At 56.3% G+C, this 15489-nt stretch overlaps 1 protein-coding gene across 1 annotated transcript; it reads right to left on the reverse strand.

The window, feature by feature from the left end:
- Window positions 1-174: 174 nt before the first annotated feature.
- On the reverse strand, window positions 175-1635 carry LOC137466204 (serine/threonine-protein kinase pim-1-like). The gene is made up of 3 exons (XM_068178050.1): window positions 1266-1635; window positions 410-624; window positions 175-189 (listed from the first exon to the last, which is right to left on the reverse strand). The coding sequence occupies exons 1-3, from the start codon at window positions 1519-1521 to the stop codon at window positions 175-177; spliced, it is 486 nt and encodes a 161-aa protein (XP_068034151.1). The 5' UTR covers window positions 1522-1635.
- Window positions 1636-15489: the final 13854 nt, after the last annotated feature.

The raw sequence follows: 15489 nt of genomic DNA on the forward strand, positions 1-15489 counted from the left end.
TGCTTCTCATTGCCAAGGCATGTGTGGAGCTGTAACTTACCAGGGCCTTGCATCAAAGTGTGCCTGTAGCTCTCTCCCTTCTTCTAGGGCAGATGATTATCCTGCAGCCGGGATCACAGAACAGCTCTTCTAATGAGGGCCTGTCTGAGTGCAGCATGGATAAACACCTCCTGATCAGATCTTGGCACTCTGGACAGAGAAACCAGAAACCACCGGTCAGTTGGAGAAGGCTCCTGTTGGCTTTGCCCCACTATTCCCGTGCCCAGGCCATGCTGGATGTGCTCAGAGCTGGGCCTAAACTTCCCCATCAATTCCCTGTTTTGGAGGAGAGCAGGAGAGCAGGACATGTGCCACCTCCTCAGCAGCTGCCAGAGAGGGATGCTCATGAGCTGCTGCTGTCTCCCAGCACTGGTATTGCCCCCGTGGCCAGAGATGAGGATCCACCTTGAGAGAGCCGTCCTGGCAGCAAGAGCTCATGGTCACAGCTGATGTTCCAGCCCCTCCTGAAAGGGTGCTCCCCGCAGACCATCTGGTGCAGCAGGATGCCCAGGGACCAGATGGTAGCTGGCTTGCCGTAGTACCAGCCAAACTGGGTCCATTCCGGGGGGCTGTATGACCGTGTTCCTATGGAATACAGATGGGGTTCATCAGGGGGACGCTGCTGCTCCCTGAGCCTGGCCCCAGCATCCCTGGGTGTCTGGGGGCCGCCCCAGTGGCACACGGGGTGACCGCTGCCCTCTCGCCAGCACCTGGGACTTGTGTACAGACTCAGGGATGGAAAAGAAGCCACTGGGGTTGGAAGAGAGCAGTGGAAGCCCTGGCAAGGCCCGACCATAAGAAGGAAAATCCCACTCAGTGCTTGGGAAAACCATGCCCTCATCCTCCCTGCCTGCACTGCCCCAAAAACCATTATGAAGCCAAAAGAAACCAGGTGAGTGGAGCAGTCCAAGCCCTTTCTCACCTGCACCCCAAACCGGCTGGGACACAGGTTCTGGCCACCCCTCTCTGCTACCCCACCCATGGGTGTTTTTGTTGGGCTGGCTGCCCAGCCCTAGCCTCAGTCCTGCCCAGAGTGGTGGGCAAAGGCTGCCAGCAGGGCTGGAAGCTGGCTCCCCACCCAGCCCTGCTCAAAAGCAGCTCAGCTGAAATCTCAGTGCCATGAAGGGCAGCAAAAGGGAGAATCCCCGCTGCCACACCCAGCTTGGGCTGTGTGGTGTTGGGCCATGAGATGCCGGGACCGAGAGCACACCCCTGTGTGGGCTCACCTGCAAAGCGAGTGTAGGCTGTGTCCTGCAGGTAGGTGCCACAGCCAAAGTCAATCAATTTGGCCTGCCCAGTGGCCAGGTCAACCAGGATGTTCTCTGGTTTGATGTCTCTGTGCAGGACCCCGCAGCTGGTGCAGTGCCGCACGGCCTCCAGCACCTGGCGGAACAGATCCCGCGCCAACTCCTCGGACAGGACCACCCGTTCCCGAATGAAATGGTGCAGGTCCTGAGAGTGCTCTGGGCGTTCCAGCACCATCACGATGTCGTTGGGGAGCTCAAGCCATTCCAGCAGCTGGACGACACCGGGAAAGCCAGTGGAGACCTTGTCCAGCAGCACGACCTCCAGGGGTGCGCTGGTGCCGTCGGGCTGCGGGAGGAGCGCGATGCCATCAGTGGGGCTGATGCCGTGCCGGGGGTCGGGAACCCCTCACCCAGCCCGGGATGCTCTGCGCCCTGCGCTGGCCCTACGCCCGCTCTCCCTCGAGGTGTCCTGGTGGCTTCCACCCTGCCGGGCCTCGGCTCATCCCTGCCCAGCTTCTGCCGCTGGCCCCGCTCACTCACCAGCTCGCCCCAGTGCCGGACGCGGTTCCGTGGCACCCTTTTGATGGCCACCTGCGAGCAAGGGAGAGCAGCGAGTTGAGCTCGCCCGCCTGCCCTGCGCAGCCCCATCCCCCTCCTCCTCCTCCACCTCCTCCTCCTCCTCCTCCACCTCCGCCCCCTCCTCCTGCGCCCGCCGCCGGCCCCGCCGCTCACCGGGGCGCCGTCCGAGAGCCGCGTGGCTGCGAAGACGCTGCCGAAGCCGCCGCTGCCCAGCAGCGAACCCAGCCGGTACCGCTCCTGCAGGGCCTCCTCCTGCGCCTTCCCTGCGGGCGGGACGGGGCTGTCAGCGCTCGGCCCGGGGCCAGGAGCGGCCCCCGAGCGCTCCCCGAGCGCCCCGGGCCGGCCCTCCCCAGGCGTTCTGTCCCTGGAACGGGACAGCGGCGGCTCGGGGCCGACGGCCGCGCTGCCGAGCGGCGGAGCTCGGGCCGGGGAAGCCGCAGCGAGGGCGGCGGGAGCGGCCGCGCCGCGTGTGTCCTCCGCGGGGCCCGGGAGGAGCCGGGGCCGGGGCCGGGACTGGAGCCCACGTCGGGGCCGGGGCCGGGCTCGGGCCAGGCGGAGCCAGAGGGCGGCGGTGCCGCCCGAGCTCCAGGCACTGATGCCCGCCCAGCAGCGCCACCGCCAGCACGGCCAGAGCCGGGCGGAGACGAGACCCCGGCGGGACGGCCGGGGACGGGGACGGGGCCGGGAACCGGGACGGGGACGGGGACGGGGCCGGGGACGGGGACGGGACCGGGAACCGGGACGGGGACGGGGACGGGGCCGGGAACCGGGGCGGGGACGGGGCCGGGAACCGGGGCGGGGACGGGGCCGCCCCGCCCGGGGCCGGGGGCGGGCTGGGGACATGGCCCGGCAAGGGGAGAGGGGGACTGGGAGAGGGGACACCGGGAAAGGGAGAGCGGGAGAGGGTGCGGGACAGCGGGCGAGGGAGTCCTCAAAGTGACTGGTTTTGCTGCTTTCGCTGCTGCTTTCGCTGCTGCTTTCGCTGCTGCTGCTGCTGCGACTGCCGCCGCCGCTGCTGCCGCTGCAACTGAAGCTCCGGGGCCGTTTGTCCCCGTGTCCGTTTTTCCGTTGCCTGCTCACCCCCGCGCCCAGCCCCCCGCTCCCCGGGGGCAGCCCCTGAGCCTGTCCAAACACGGGAACTTTGCCCTGGTCAGCCCAGACCCAGAGTCTGGACTCCTACACAGGGGAACAGGAATCCCCTCGGTCGCTGCCATGCATTGTCCCCGCTGAGGATCAAACCCTATCGGGGCACATTCCCTGAATGCAGAATTTGTATCTGACCCAGGCACTGCATTTACATCTCCAGCAGTGATTAAAAAAAAATAAAAAACAACACAAAAAAAAACCCCAAAAAACAAACGGGGAAGGCAAACTGTGTGTAGCTCATGGTATTTTAGAGTGTCTAAAATTCGCCAAGTCATGGATCTTAGAGATGAGATCTATTTGGATTAAGGGGATGGAGCAGTAGTGCAAGATGGAAAAGAGGAGCATAAAAATAAACAGAGAAAAACATCTTCAGTTGTTTCTTTCCATTTTCATTTCATTTCTTAAAAGCTGTTTCAGTTTTCCCAGAATCTTCTCCACACTCCTGTTTGCTCTTTCCAGGAACCTTTCCTGGAGAACGAGGTGCAGCTTCTGTCACAAGATGTGCCACCAACTGCAGCTTCTCTAGGCTTTCCACACCTTGTGTGCAGCTCAACTCTTGCAGCACAGCAGGACAAATGTTTGAAGAACTTGACAGCTTGTTCTTTCTTTTCCTTGTGGGCTGGGCAGTTGTGCCATTGGTAAGGTTTTCATTGTTACTGTTCTGCCCTAAGAAACCATGACGGGCTACCAGGAATTGTCAGGGAATCCAAGCCTGACTGAATGCAGAGAAAGAATCTGCAGAGCCTGCATCCAGAAATGGAGAGCTGTGTGATAATCATTGCAACATCGCCATGGGCATCTTGAAAGTGATCTAGAAGATGAAAATGCTCTGACAGAGGGCGTTTGTTTCTGAGTTCAGTGTGGAGGATTCCACATCTAGTGCATTGGTTCATAAATCAAGAGTTCAATCAGTTCATGGAAAGCACCAGAACAAGCTGGACCTCTCAGCCTTAAACACTTCAGTTGTTCAGGGACCCAAAAATGTTCCATAGAAAGAGCATTAGAAGGAGAGGAAAGAGACAGAGAGACAGAGAGACAGAAGCTCCACAGAAAGATACACATGTGGCTCCCAGCTCCTGGGGTTCCAGTGTGGGTGAGACACAAGCCCCAGGAGAAGGCAGAGTCCATAGCAGGGGCTGACCTTGTGCTCCTTGGTTTTAAGCCCCTGGGCCTTCGTGGGCCTCCCCCCAGCTGGGATTTGTGATTGCTCGGGCGTTCAGAGCCGGGTTAGCGCTGTCCCAGCTGTGGGACTGATTGACAGCTCAACCCAAGGTGTCTCGGGACACTGATCTCATCCAGCCTCTGACAGTGACCATGGTGACACTGGGGAACCTCATGGAACCGTGGGTCAGTGTGACAATGCAGGTCCAAGGACACCATGGTGATATCCAGGTTTGCTCAGCACCAGAGACACCTTTGCCTTGTTTGTCCCCAGCTGTCATCACTGCCTCCAGTGTTCTGCTCTAACTGGAACCCGGGGACACTTTCACATGAGTTGTGTCCCTCAGTGGGACCCATTAAAAGTTAAAGAAAGTCTGGACTTTGAATCTGACTTTGAGTTCTTGAGAAGTTCTTTGAGCACACTCTGAGGTCTGGGTCTGATGCAAAGAGCACCAAAGCCCCAGAGGGTCATTAACGTCCTGGTGCTGTGTCTGTGCTGCTGAGCTGGGCCAGGCTCCTGGCCCAGAGGCAGCTCCTGGCAAGGGCAGCGCTGCAGAGAGACAGCTGTGGCCAGGAGCAGCTCCTGTGCACAGCCCAGCAGGGCTGGGGCACTGCCAGGGAATCGCAGGGACACGAGCAGGGCGCAGACAGAGCTCACAGGGGCTCAGCACTGGCAGGGGCTGTGGGGTGTCCCAGAGGGGGCTGTGTCACAGCAGCGCCTCTGTGGCTGTGTCACGGAGGCACAGAGCAGCTGTGATGTCAGAGGGGGGCTGTGTGACAGCACAGCGTGGGTTGTGTGAGGTCACAGATTGGGCTATGACATCACAGAGCGTGTTGTGTGAGGTCATCAAGCAGCTATGGCATGATAGAGGGGACAGTGTGACATCAGAGAGCAGGCTGTGACATCATGGCATGGCTGTATGACATCATAGAGCGGGCAGTGAGGTCAAAGTGTGTGCTGTGACATCACTGAGTGGCAGTATGACATCACAGGGAGGGTTTTGTGACATCACTGAGGGGCTTGTGACATCACACAGCAGGGTGTGCCATCATAGTGTGAGGCCATAGGGCAGACTCTGCCGTCATGTAGAGAGTGGCTCTGTGACATCAGAGTGTGGGTTGTGACATCACCGAGTTGGCTGTGTGACATCATAGAGCAGGCTATGACATCATGGAACAGACTGTGATGTCACAGGATGACTTTGTGACGTCATAGTACAGGGTGAATTTCTGACATCACAGAATCTTCTGTAACAGCACAGCTTTGTGACATCACAGGGTGACATCGCAGAGTTGGGCCTATGACATCACAAGGGAGCTATGTGGCATCCAAGAGTGGGTTGTGACATACCAGGGGCTGTGTGACATCACAGGGGCTGTGTGAGGTCACTGGGGAGGTGACTCTGCCCCAGCCCCCCCTCCCATTTCCCCCAGAGAAGTCCAACGCTGCTCGTGCACAGCGGGGTCCCCTGTCCCCCCGGGTCCCCCCGCCCCCGGCGCCGCAGCCTCCCCCAGAGGATGTTCCACGAGATCGACCCCAGAGCCTGACACAGGGCCATGGGGGGGGGGACAGGGGACAGGGACCCCCCGGCAGCGTCCCCGTGTCCCCCAGGGCCAGAGCCTGGCCCAGGGCTCCTTCACCCTGTTGCCAACGAGGGCTTGAGAGCGCTGAAAAAATCCCCAGCAAGGGAGCAGCAAAAACCAGATTTAATATTGAGCAACAGCACCACAAAGTTCCTTGGCAAGAGTCACTCTGCTCTTGACTGGACACTTCAGGCACAAAACAGGAAACAAAGCAACAACAAAACCAAACAGAATCCAGGCAATTAAATCAGAAATAAACCGAGAACTGGGGCTTTCATTCCTATGGAAAAGAACTGTCCTTCTTCCTGCAGATGCCCGTGGCCACAACTGGGATTTCACCTCCAACACTGCCAGTTGTGACAGACTGGAGGAGATTGTGGGCTGGAAACATTTTGTGTGTGGGGGAGGAAGGGGCAGGTCCAGCCTTGCCCTGCCCTGGAACCCCAGCCCTGCCCTGCCCTGGAACCCCAATCCCCCCAGGGCCTCTATCCCAGCCCAGCAGTGTCTGCCAGTCCCTGGCACAGCACAGGCAATGCTCCACAGCCACCTCTGGAGCCCCCAGCCCAGCTCCTGAGTGACCAAATGACCCCAAGTCCCACCTGGGGGAAGGGCCCAGGAAGAACAAGGGATATTTAAGGCTGAGCACAAGGCGAGCACACATCTTGACCCTACCTCCTCTTGGAATTCCGATCTGAACAGTGCTGGAATCCAGGAGTTGGTAGCTCTGTGTGTGCTTCTCCAAATCTTTTTCATCATTCTCTATTTCTGTCTCTCGTTCTTTTATTTCTGACTTCTTGAAAATTTTGAGCAACTTAAAACTCAGATGGCTTAGAGTTTGTGAAGTTGAATGGACCAATATACAGCTTTGAGAAGTGTTTTGTGTTCATTGAATGTCTTATTAAACCTTTTGCCAAAGTTTCAGCTTCTTGGCTCCAACTCCCACCTGCTTTCCTTGGAGAAGGAGCTGCCCCAGACCTAGAGGGATGTTCATTTCTTGTCAGTCAGCAAAGCCAAGGGAAGGCACAGCTCCATCAAATGCAAAACTCATTCCTCTGCTGGATATTAAATCCACTTTGCACAGCAGACAGTCTCAGAGCAATGGAAAACACCTTCTGTGCCCAGCACAGGTCCCAAGGTCCCCCCAAACCCTCCCTGCCCCAATTCTGCCCAGATTTGCTCTTTGCACACATGAGTCACACACTGAAGGCACGAGCTCCTTCCATGCCCAGAGGGAGGAAAAGCGGGAAAGTGGATGAAGAGCTCTCCTGTGCAGAGCCAAGGTCCAAGGGCCCCTGCAGGGAACCACAACTCATCAGGTTTGTGTCCTTTGGGCTCAGGGACTGGTGACACTCAGAAGCACAGAAAGGTTTCTTGCCAACAAACACAAGTTGAACATTTGAACAGTTTAATAACCATCACAGCTCTTCCCTCAGCTCTCTGTGATGTCCCAGCAGCATCTGACATGTCCCCCATCCCCAAGGGATTTCCATACAGGAACAGTTTTAGACAGAGACATAAGAAAAGGCAATACTGTGACAGATATTAATATAAGTAAGGTGTTGATTAATGTGATATTTATTTTTGAACTTCTTAAAGACTGGGCAACTCCCTGAAGCTCAAAGCATGTAACCAGTCAGTTGAGAGGCCCTTGCGTGACCAGAGAGCATCTGGAGGAGGAAATCTGGGAGTAACAGGAAGGACATAGATCCAGCTGGTCTAGTGAAGAGATGTCCTTAGACATGGCCATTTCAACAGAAGAGGTGGAAATACCTGAAGGAAGAGAGAGATGATGTAATAAACAATATTGGTGACTCAAGTAAAGGGGAAGATCAGTATTTCTTCTCCTTCTCCCATCAGTACACTTCCAGGAAATTCCTGTTCCTGGAGGGAAGACTTTGGTATTTCTTAAAAGTACTCAAGTGACCCAGATAATAAAAATGTCCTTGTATATTATGAAATGTACAAGAATTTAAACCTGTGCCCCTTTCCAGGCAGATATCAGTTGTGTGCCCATGGACAGGCAGTGCCACTTGTGCTCTGAGGTGCCAAACTGGGATTGGATCTCTCAGAGTGGAGCTGAGGGAGAGCAGAGCACCTTGCAAGCTGCAGGTCCCTGCCAGCCCCGCAGGGCTCCTGTGCCATCAACATCTGCTCTGCTCCAGTCTGAAACAGGGCCCAGCATGGTGCCGGGATCATCAGAGAGCTGAGGTGTGTGCTGGAATTCAATGCCCTCCCCATGGCGCAGCAGCCCTGCATTTCCCTGCTCCAGCCTTGGTCTCCAGCACAGCCATGGAGGCTCTTTGGGCTCCTGAGTGTTCCTGCAGCCACCAAGGGCAGCTGAGCTCTGCCTTTGGCACAGTCAGCCCTGGCCAGCGCAGGCCATGCTCCGCAATTCCTTGTCTGGTCCCGGCCTTGCTGCCAGCCCCGGCAGCGGCTGCGTGGCCCCTTTGTGACCCTGTGCTGGCCCGGCCATGGTGCCACAGCCCCTGTGCAGGCCCAGCCCAGGACAGGAGCATTGCGGCTGGGAACGGCCCCTGTGCCGTGGAGCCCACAGCAGCCTTGGGGCTCTGTGCCCCATGGCCTCCCTGCTGGGCAGCCTCTGCCAGCTCCTGCAGAGCCCATGGCACCTGTGGGGCTGCACAGACAGCCCTGCCCCGGGCTCTGCCAGCCTCTGGGCCAGCAGAGAGGCCGGCCAGGGCTGGCCATGGCCGGGAACAGGCCCTGAGCCCCGCAGGAGGATGGAGCTGGGCCACAGCCAAACTCAGCCCAGGGCAAAGCTGGGCTCAGCAGCCAGGGCTGCCAAGGGCTGGGGACAGAGGCGGGCGGAGACAAATGTCCTGGGCCCCCTCCCTGCTGTGTCCATGCCCCCAAGGGCACAGAGCAGCCTCCTCTCTCAGACACTTGCCTGTTTTCCATGCCTTGCACAGGCGCTGGCCCTGCCCCACAAGGCCTGGGCTGAGTCCTGCCCTGCACGCTCAGCCAGGCTGGGATGGACACTGATGGTTCCTGTGCCAGGCTCTCTGAGCCCAGCCCAGCTCCCTGCAAGCTCTGCCAGCTGCCCTGAGCTCTGTGCAGCACCAAGGGCCTCTCCCCAGCACAGCCCAGCCGGCTCTGGCCCCACAGCTCTGCTCAGCCCAGGCTGCTCTGGCCACTGGCCCCACGGCCTCAGCCCCTGGCCAGGGCACAGCAGCAGCTGCAGCTCAGCCAGGACTCAGCCCCAGCCATGGGGGAAGGGGCTTGGCCAAGGCCAAAGGAGGCTCCCTGGGTGCCCTGCTCCCCTCGGGCTGAGGTGCTGAGAGCTCTGCAGCCCCTGCTGCCATCCCATCTGCCCAGGCCAGCACAAGAGCCCCGGCCTTGGGGCCCTCCAGAGCTGCTCCTGCTCCAGGCCCAGGGCCCATCCCAAAGCCGGGGCAGCCACAAAGCTGTCTTAGGGTGAAGAGCCTGGCTCTGTGTTCTCCATCCCCTCCTTGCTGGCGCTGCCAGGCTGGGATGAGGAGCCCCTCAGCCTTCCCTGCTCTGGGCTGGACAAGCCCAGCTCCCTCAGCCTCTGCTCACAGCCCAAGGGCTCCAGCCCTACCTTGGAGGCCCTTCCCTAACCCTGCTCCAGCTGCCAGACATCTTTCCTGCCCTGGGGAACCCAACCCAGGCCACAGGGACCTGGATAATCCACGTCCTTGATGTCCTGGTCACACAGCCCTGGCCCCTTTTCCCCATGTCAGGCTCTGGGGGGGATCCTGTGGAATGTCCTTTGGTGGGGGCTGTGGCTCCAGGTGGACCGGGGGGATACCAGGGGATAAGGGACCCCGCTGGGCATGAACAGCATTGGACTTGTTGGGAGAAACTGTGAGGGGGAGCTGGGGCGGAGTGACCACCCCAGTGACGTCACAGAGCCCTCCTGGGATGTCACACAGCCCCTCTGTGATGTCACAGCCTGCTCTGGGATATCAGACCTCTGCCCTATGATGTCACAGCAGGCTCTGGGATGTCACAGAGGCAGTCTATGATGCTGTAGCTGCTCGATGACCTCACATAACTCTGTGACCTCATGTTACCAGATGATAAATTATCTACACCAGGTGAGTTAACACCGGAGCTTGTTCTCCAAAACCCCAGGCCTATGGAAACCACACAATGCCCATTGTGTCAGAAGGGGAACTGGAAGTTCACCAGCCTCAGTGTCCTGCCAGCTCAGCCAGGCCCACTGGAACACTGGGGTCCACGACCACCAGGGACCACCAGAGAGACCCCCAGAACAGAAGAGAGCATGCAAAAGGGGAGGGGAAATACGTTAATGATTCTGGGGGAATGATTATCAGATGTGTGTTTAGTCCAGGACAATCAATGAATATGTGTGCAAAATACAGAATATGAACAGAAACTTTCCTGTACTCAGCACGCTCGGCTTTGGGAGGAGCTATCCCCCGTGCATCCGGCTGAATAAAGAATGCTGCTTCTTAATGCTGCATTGGGGTTAAGGAGTTTTCTGTTTTACTGAATTTTTGGAAACACTCCACTCCCAAGGAAAGCTCTGTCTCCTGCTGCTCACAAACAGAGAAGCGCTGGTGGCAGATGTGGGGGTCGGAGGCTGCCTGGGGCACAGTGACCATGAAATAATCAAGATTTCAATGTTTTGTGAAAGAAGGAGGGGTAGCAACAAAACTTCCACATTGAAATTAGGAAGGGCAGACTTTGGCCTATTTAGGATGCAGATTTGGGGAGTACCGAATAAGGTACTGATTTTTTTAAGGGAAACAGCCCTTTAAAACAAAGGCGTCCTGGGAGGATGGACACATTTCAAGGAAGTAATCTTACAGGGGAAGGAGCAGCCTGTGCCAGTGTAGCAAAAGATGAGCTGGTGAGGAAAATGACTGCCCTGACTGCCCATGGAGCTTCTGTGGGAACTCAAAGGAAAAATAGAGGGTGCATTAACTTTGGACAGAATGTCAGGCAACTTTGGAAGTGTTAAAGGATGTTATTAGGTCATGGAGAAAGAAAAGTTGAGAGGTGAAACTCAACTACTGCTTAAGTTGGCCACTTCTGTGAAAAAAAATTGAAAAGGTTTCTGTAAATAAATTAATAGCAAAATCTGGGATAAGGAGAACATCTTTATTGGATGCAGTGGAGAATATAGTAAGTAAAGACAAAGAAAAGACTGAGTAACTTAACACCTTGTTTGTATCAATTTTCAATATTAGGATAGGTTGTCCTCAGGACAAGAAATCTCCTGAGCTGGTAGATAGGCACAGGGAGCAGAACAGCCCCCTGTAGTCCAGGAGGGAGCAGTTGGGGACCTGCTGAGACACTCAGATGCTCACAGGTGTATGGGATCAGATGGGATCCATCCTAGGGGGATGAGGGAGCTGGTGGATGAACTCGCCAAGCTGCTCTCCATCATTTACCATCAGTCCTGGCTCAGCAGGGAGGTCCCAGAGTACTGGAGGAGCCAGTGTGAGCCCATCCCCAAGAAAAACTGGAAGGAGGATCTGGGGAACTCCAGGCCTGTCAGCCTGACCTTGGTGCCTGGCAAGGTTATGGAACAGATCACCCTGAGTGCCATCACAGGGCACCCACAGGATGGCCGAGGGGTCAGAGCCAGCCAGCTTGGATTTAAATGTCTGCATTCATGATCTGGATGAGGGGACTGAGTCCACCATCAGGAAATTTGCAGATGACAAGCTGGCTGTGAGTGTTGATCTGCTGGAGGGGAGGAGGGCTCTGCACAGGGACCTGGACAGGCTGGATCCAGGGCCCAAATCCAGCAAGGTGAGGTTTAACAAGTCCAAGTGCCAGGACACGGCACTCGAGGTGCTGCCCAACGAGTGCCGAGCACAGGGGAAGAATCACTGCCCTGGTCCTGCTGGCCACACCGTTCCTGATCCAGGCCAGGAGCCAATGGCCTTCTTGGCCACCTGGGCACGCTGCTGGCTCATGTCCAGCCTGCTGTCCATCAGTCCCTGCAGGTCCCTTTCTGCCTGGCTGCTGTCCAGCCACTCTGTCCCCCGCTCTGCACACAGACATTGCTGCTGCAGCTCCAGAGAAGGCAACAAAAGGGCATCTCTGCTGAAAATTCTGCTGGCAGACCCTTTAGTTCCTTTAAATCCACCAAGAGCACAGCCCCTCATTGACACAGTCTGTGGCCACAGGGAAGGTGGAGAGAAACAAAATGAGAAATGGCACAAACAAGGACATTTCTTTGTGGACAACATTAAAATGTAAAACGAAGAAAAAGAACCTCCAAAATGAAACCAACAAGAAGCATCAAAGATAACTTTTATTACAAGTGATTTGCAGAAATTGGCCAGCAGTTTAATGTTCCTGAAAGCATCCAGTCATCAGTCTCCTCACTGCAAACTTGAGCTCCTGGTTCCTCAGGCTGTAGATGAGGGGGTTCAGGGCTGGAGGCACCACCGAGTACAGAACTGACAAGGCCAGATCTAGGGATGGTGAGGAGATGGAGGGGGGCTTCAGGTGAGCAAATGTGGCAGTCGTGAGGAACAGGGAGACCACAGCCAGGTGAGGGAGGCAGGTGGAAAAAGCTTTGTGCCGTCCCTGCTCAGAGGGGATCCTCAGCACGGCCCTTAAGATCTGCACATAGGAGAAAACAATGAACACAAAACAGCCAAAAGCTAAACAGCCACTAACCACAATGAGCCAAAGTTCCCTGAAGTAGGATTTGGAGCAGGAGAGCTTGAGGATCTGGGGGATTTCACAGAAGACCTGGGCAGTGCCATGGCACAGGGGCAGGGAAAATGTATTGGCCGTGTGCAGCAGCGAATTGAGAAAGGCACTGGCCCAGGCAGCTGCTGCCATGTGGGCACAAGCTCTGCTGCCCAGGAGGGTCCCGTAGTGCAGGAGTTTGCAGATGGACACATAGTGGTCATAGCACATGATGGTCAGGAGGGAAAACTCTGTCCCAAGGAAGAAGATAATCAGAAAAAGCTGTGCAGCACATGCCATGTAGGAGATGGTGCTGGTGTCCCAGAGGGAATTGTGCATGGCTTTGGGGACAGTGGTGCAGATGGAGCCCAGGTCGCTGAGGGCCAGGTTGAGCAGGAAGAAGAACATGGGCGAGTGCAGGTGGTGGCCGCAGGCTACGGCGCTGATGATGAGGCCGTTGCCCAGGAGGGCAGCCAGGCAGAGGCCCAGGAAGAGGCAGAAATGCAGGAGCTGCAGCTGCCGCGCGTCTGCCAGTGCCAGCAGGAGGAAGTGGCTGTTGGAGCTGCTGTTGGACATTGGCTGTGGCTGCACATGGGGTTCTGTAATAAAAGTAATCATGGAATAGTTGGGTTTGGAGAGGACTTTAAATATCCCAGCACAGCTTGGGGGCACTTCCCCCCCCTGCCTGCCCAGGGCTCTGCTGCCTGGAGCTGGCCCTGCCAGCAGCTGCTCCCCTGTGCCCAGGGCTGGGCCCTGCCAGTGCTGCCAGAGCCCAGCCCAGCCCTGGGGGCTCAGCTCTGCCCTGCAGACCCCTCCCAGCTCAGGCACTGCCCAGGGGCAGCTCTGGCTCTGCAGGCTCTGATGGCAATGTTAGAGCAACCCTGAGGAGGCTGGAAAAGCAACACTGATGCTGCCTCTAAGGGGCCCTGTGCTCGTTTCTGTCACTGCCTGGTTTATTCAGATCTGAGACAATTTTTTTTATATTTCTCATGGTGAACTGAGAAATGAATATCTATGTGCAATTTCCCATACAGGCAACACAGATCAGTACACTAAAAATGCAGGATTTTCCCATTTTGTAGCCCATGACTGGCTGTGCTCCCTGTTTAATATGCTTGGAAATGTTCTGGAGGTAAATGTCATGCTGGGAGCAATCCTGAGCAATACAGAATCCTCACCACACAAGAAGAACACTTTCCAGCCTTTCCAGCTGTCTCCTTCCACCCACATTTTGTCCCCCAGCGCTGGGAGCAGCTCCCCGGGCCGGCTGAGAGCTGTCCCTGGCAGGCAGCAGAGTCCCTGGCCCAGCACAGCGCCCTGAGCTGCAGGACCCTGCTTTGCAGGACAGCCCTGGGCACCCCTGGCTGCTCTGCATAAGAGATGATCAGAGAATGTACTCACAGGGTCTGTGGGCATTGGGATGTTCCAGCTGTAGGAGATCACTCCAGGAGCTGCAGCTGCATTGTCCTGCAGCCAGAGGTTCCTGTGCCAAGGGCTGGCACTGATTCTGCCCCAGGCACTTCTCAGCACCTTCCCAGCCCTGACTGATGGAAGCTCTCTGTGCCTCTGTGCTGTGCCCGGGCTGGCTGCAGGCAGTGCCCCAGCCCTGCTGGGCTGGGAGCAGAGCTGCTCATCCAGAGAAATGTGCTTTTGAAGCTCTCCTTGGTTACCAGGATCACCCTCTGTGCCAGGAGCCCGGCCCAGCTCAGCAGCACAGACACAGCACAAGGACTTTAATGACCCTCTGGGGCTTTGTGCTCAGGCCCTGAACATCAGGCCCTGAGAGGGAGCTGCAGAAACCTCTCCAGAACTCCAAGACAGAATCCAACTCCAAAGTTTCTTTGACTTTTAATGGGTTCCACTGAGGGACACGACTGAGAAAGTGTCCCCAGGCCCCAGGCAGAGCAGAGAACTGGAGGCACTGATGACAGGTGGGGACAAAGAGAAGCCAAGTGTTGGTGCCCTGGGGCACAGCAGCATCTGTGCCACCAAGGGCCGTGCCACCAAGGGCCGTGAGGAGACACCTTGTCCTGAGGCTGGGGCCTCCTGGCACAGCCCCAGCCAGGCTGGGCACTGTCACCCCCTTTTCCTGCCCTCAGCATCCCCCCCTAGCCCACATCCCAGTGGCCTCAAGGATCTGCTGGAAGGAGTCCCTGGGGAGCCTTGCTCAGGAATGGCCCTGGGGGCTCCTTCATGCTCCCAGGGACTGCAGGTTTTTCAAAGCACTTTGGCTTTGGCTTTTGCCTTGGAGTCTCTGAGAGCTTTGTGCAATCATGGCCTCCAATTATCTGCTGTAATTAGTCCCTGGAGAGGCTTTGTCAGGAACAACACTCAGTGGGGCTCATTAATGCTTCAAGGTACTTCAGTTCTTTTAAGGTACTTGGTGTTTCCCTTTTGATCCAGACTCTGTGAGAGGTTTGTGCAATCATGGCCCCAATTATCTGCTTTAACGAGTCCCTTGAGAGCTTTGTACTGACACTCAGTGGGGCTCATTGATGTTTTGAGATACTCAAGGAGTTTAAGGTACTTTGGATTTTCCTTTCCACACTGAGTTTCTGAGACTTTTTTTTTACCATCCTGGCCTCCAGTTCTCTCCTCCAAGGAGTCCATGAGGAGCCTGTGTTTGGGATGGACCTCAGTGGCACCCATTAATGCTTTGAGACATTTTGGGTTTTTCCTCTGACTTTGACTCCTGGAAAGGTTTGTGCAATCTCCTCTCAGGCCTTGAGGTTCCAGGGCTCAGCTCCAAATGCACCACAGGGCTCATTAGGATCAAGCAACTTCTGACAAACCATGGCTCTGCCTTGATTCCCCTCTGCTCTAATGTAGTTCATTAAGAAGGTTTCCTTATACAGTTATGGAGAAATATTTCAAAGAGCTTCTAAGAAATATGTATTCCTATTTTAAAGAGTGTCTTTTATTACTGTTCTCATTAGAGAAGAGGTGATTGCAGCATTCTGTGATTGATATTGATGTAGGGCCGCTCCTAAAGAGGTCTGGCCAGGTCAGAGAAGTTTAACTTGAGGTCTGACCCAGTGTGGACACCTTGCCCCACATTCCCTAACCCCATGTGAGA

This window comes from Anomalospiza imberbis, unplaced genomic scaffold, assembly GCF_031753505.1.
Source record: "Anomalospiza imberbis isolate Cuckoo-Finch-1a 21T00152 unplaced genomic scaffold, ASM3175350v1 scaffold_147, whole genome shotgun sequence".
Classification (NCBI taxonomy): Eukaryota; Metazoa; Chordata; class Aves; order Passeriformes; family Viduidae; genus Anomalospiza; species Anomalospiza imberbis.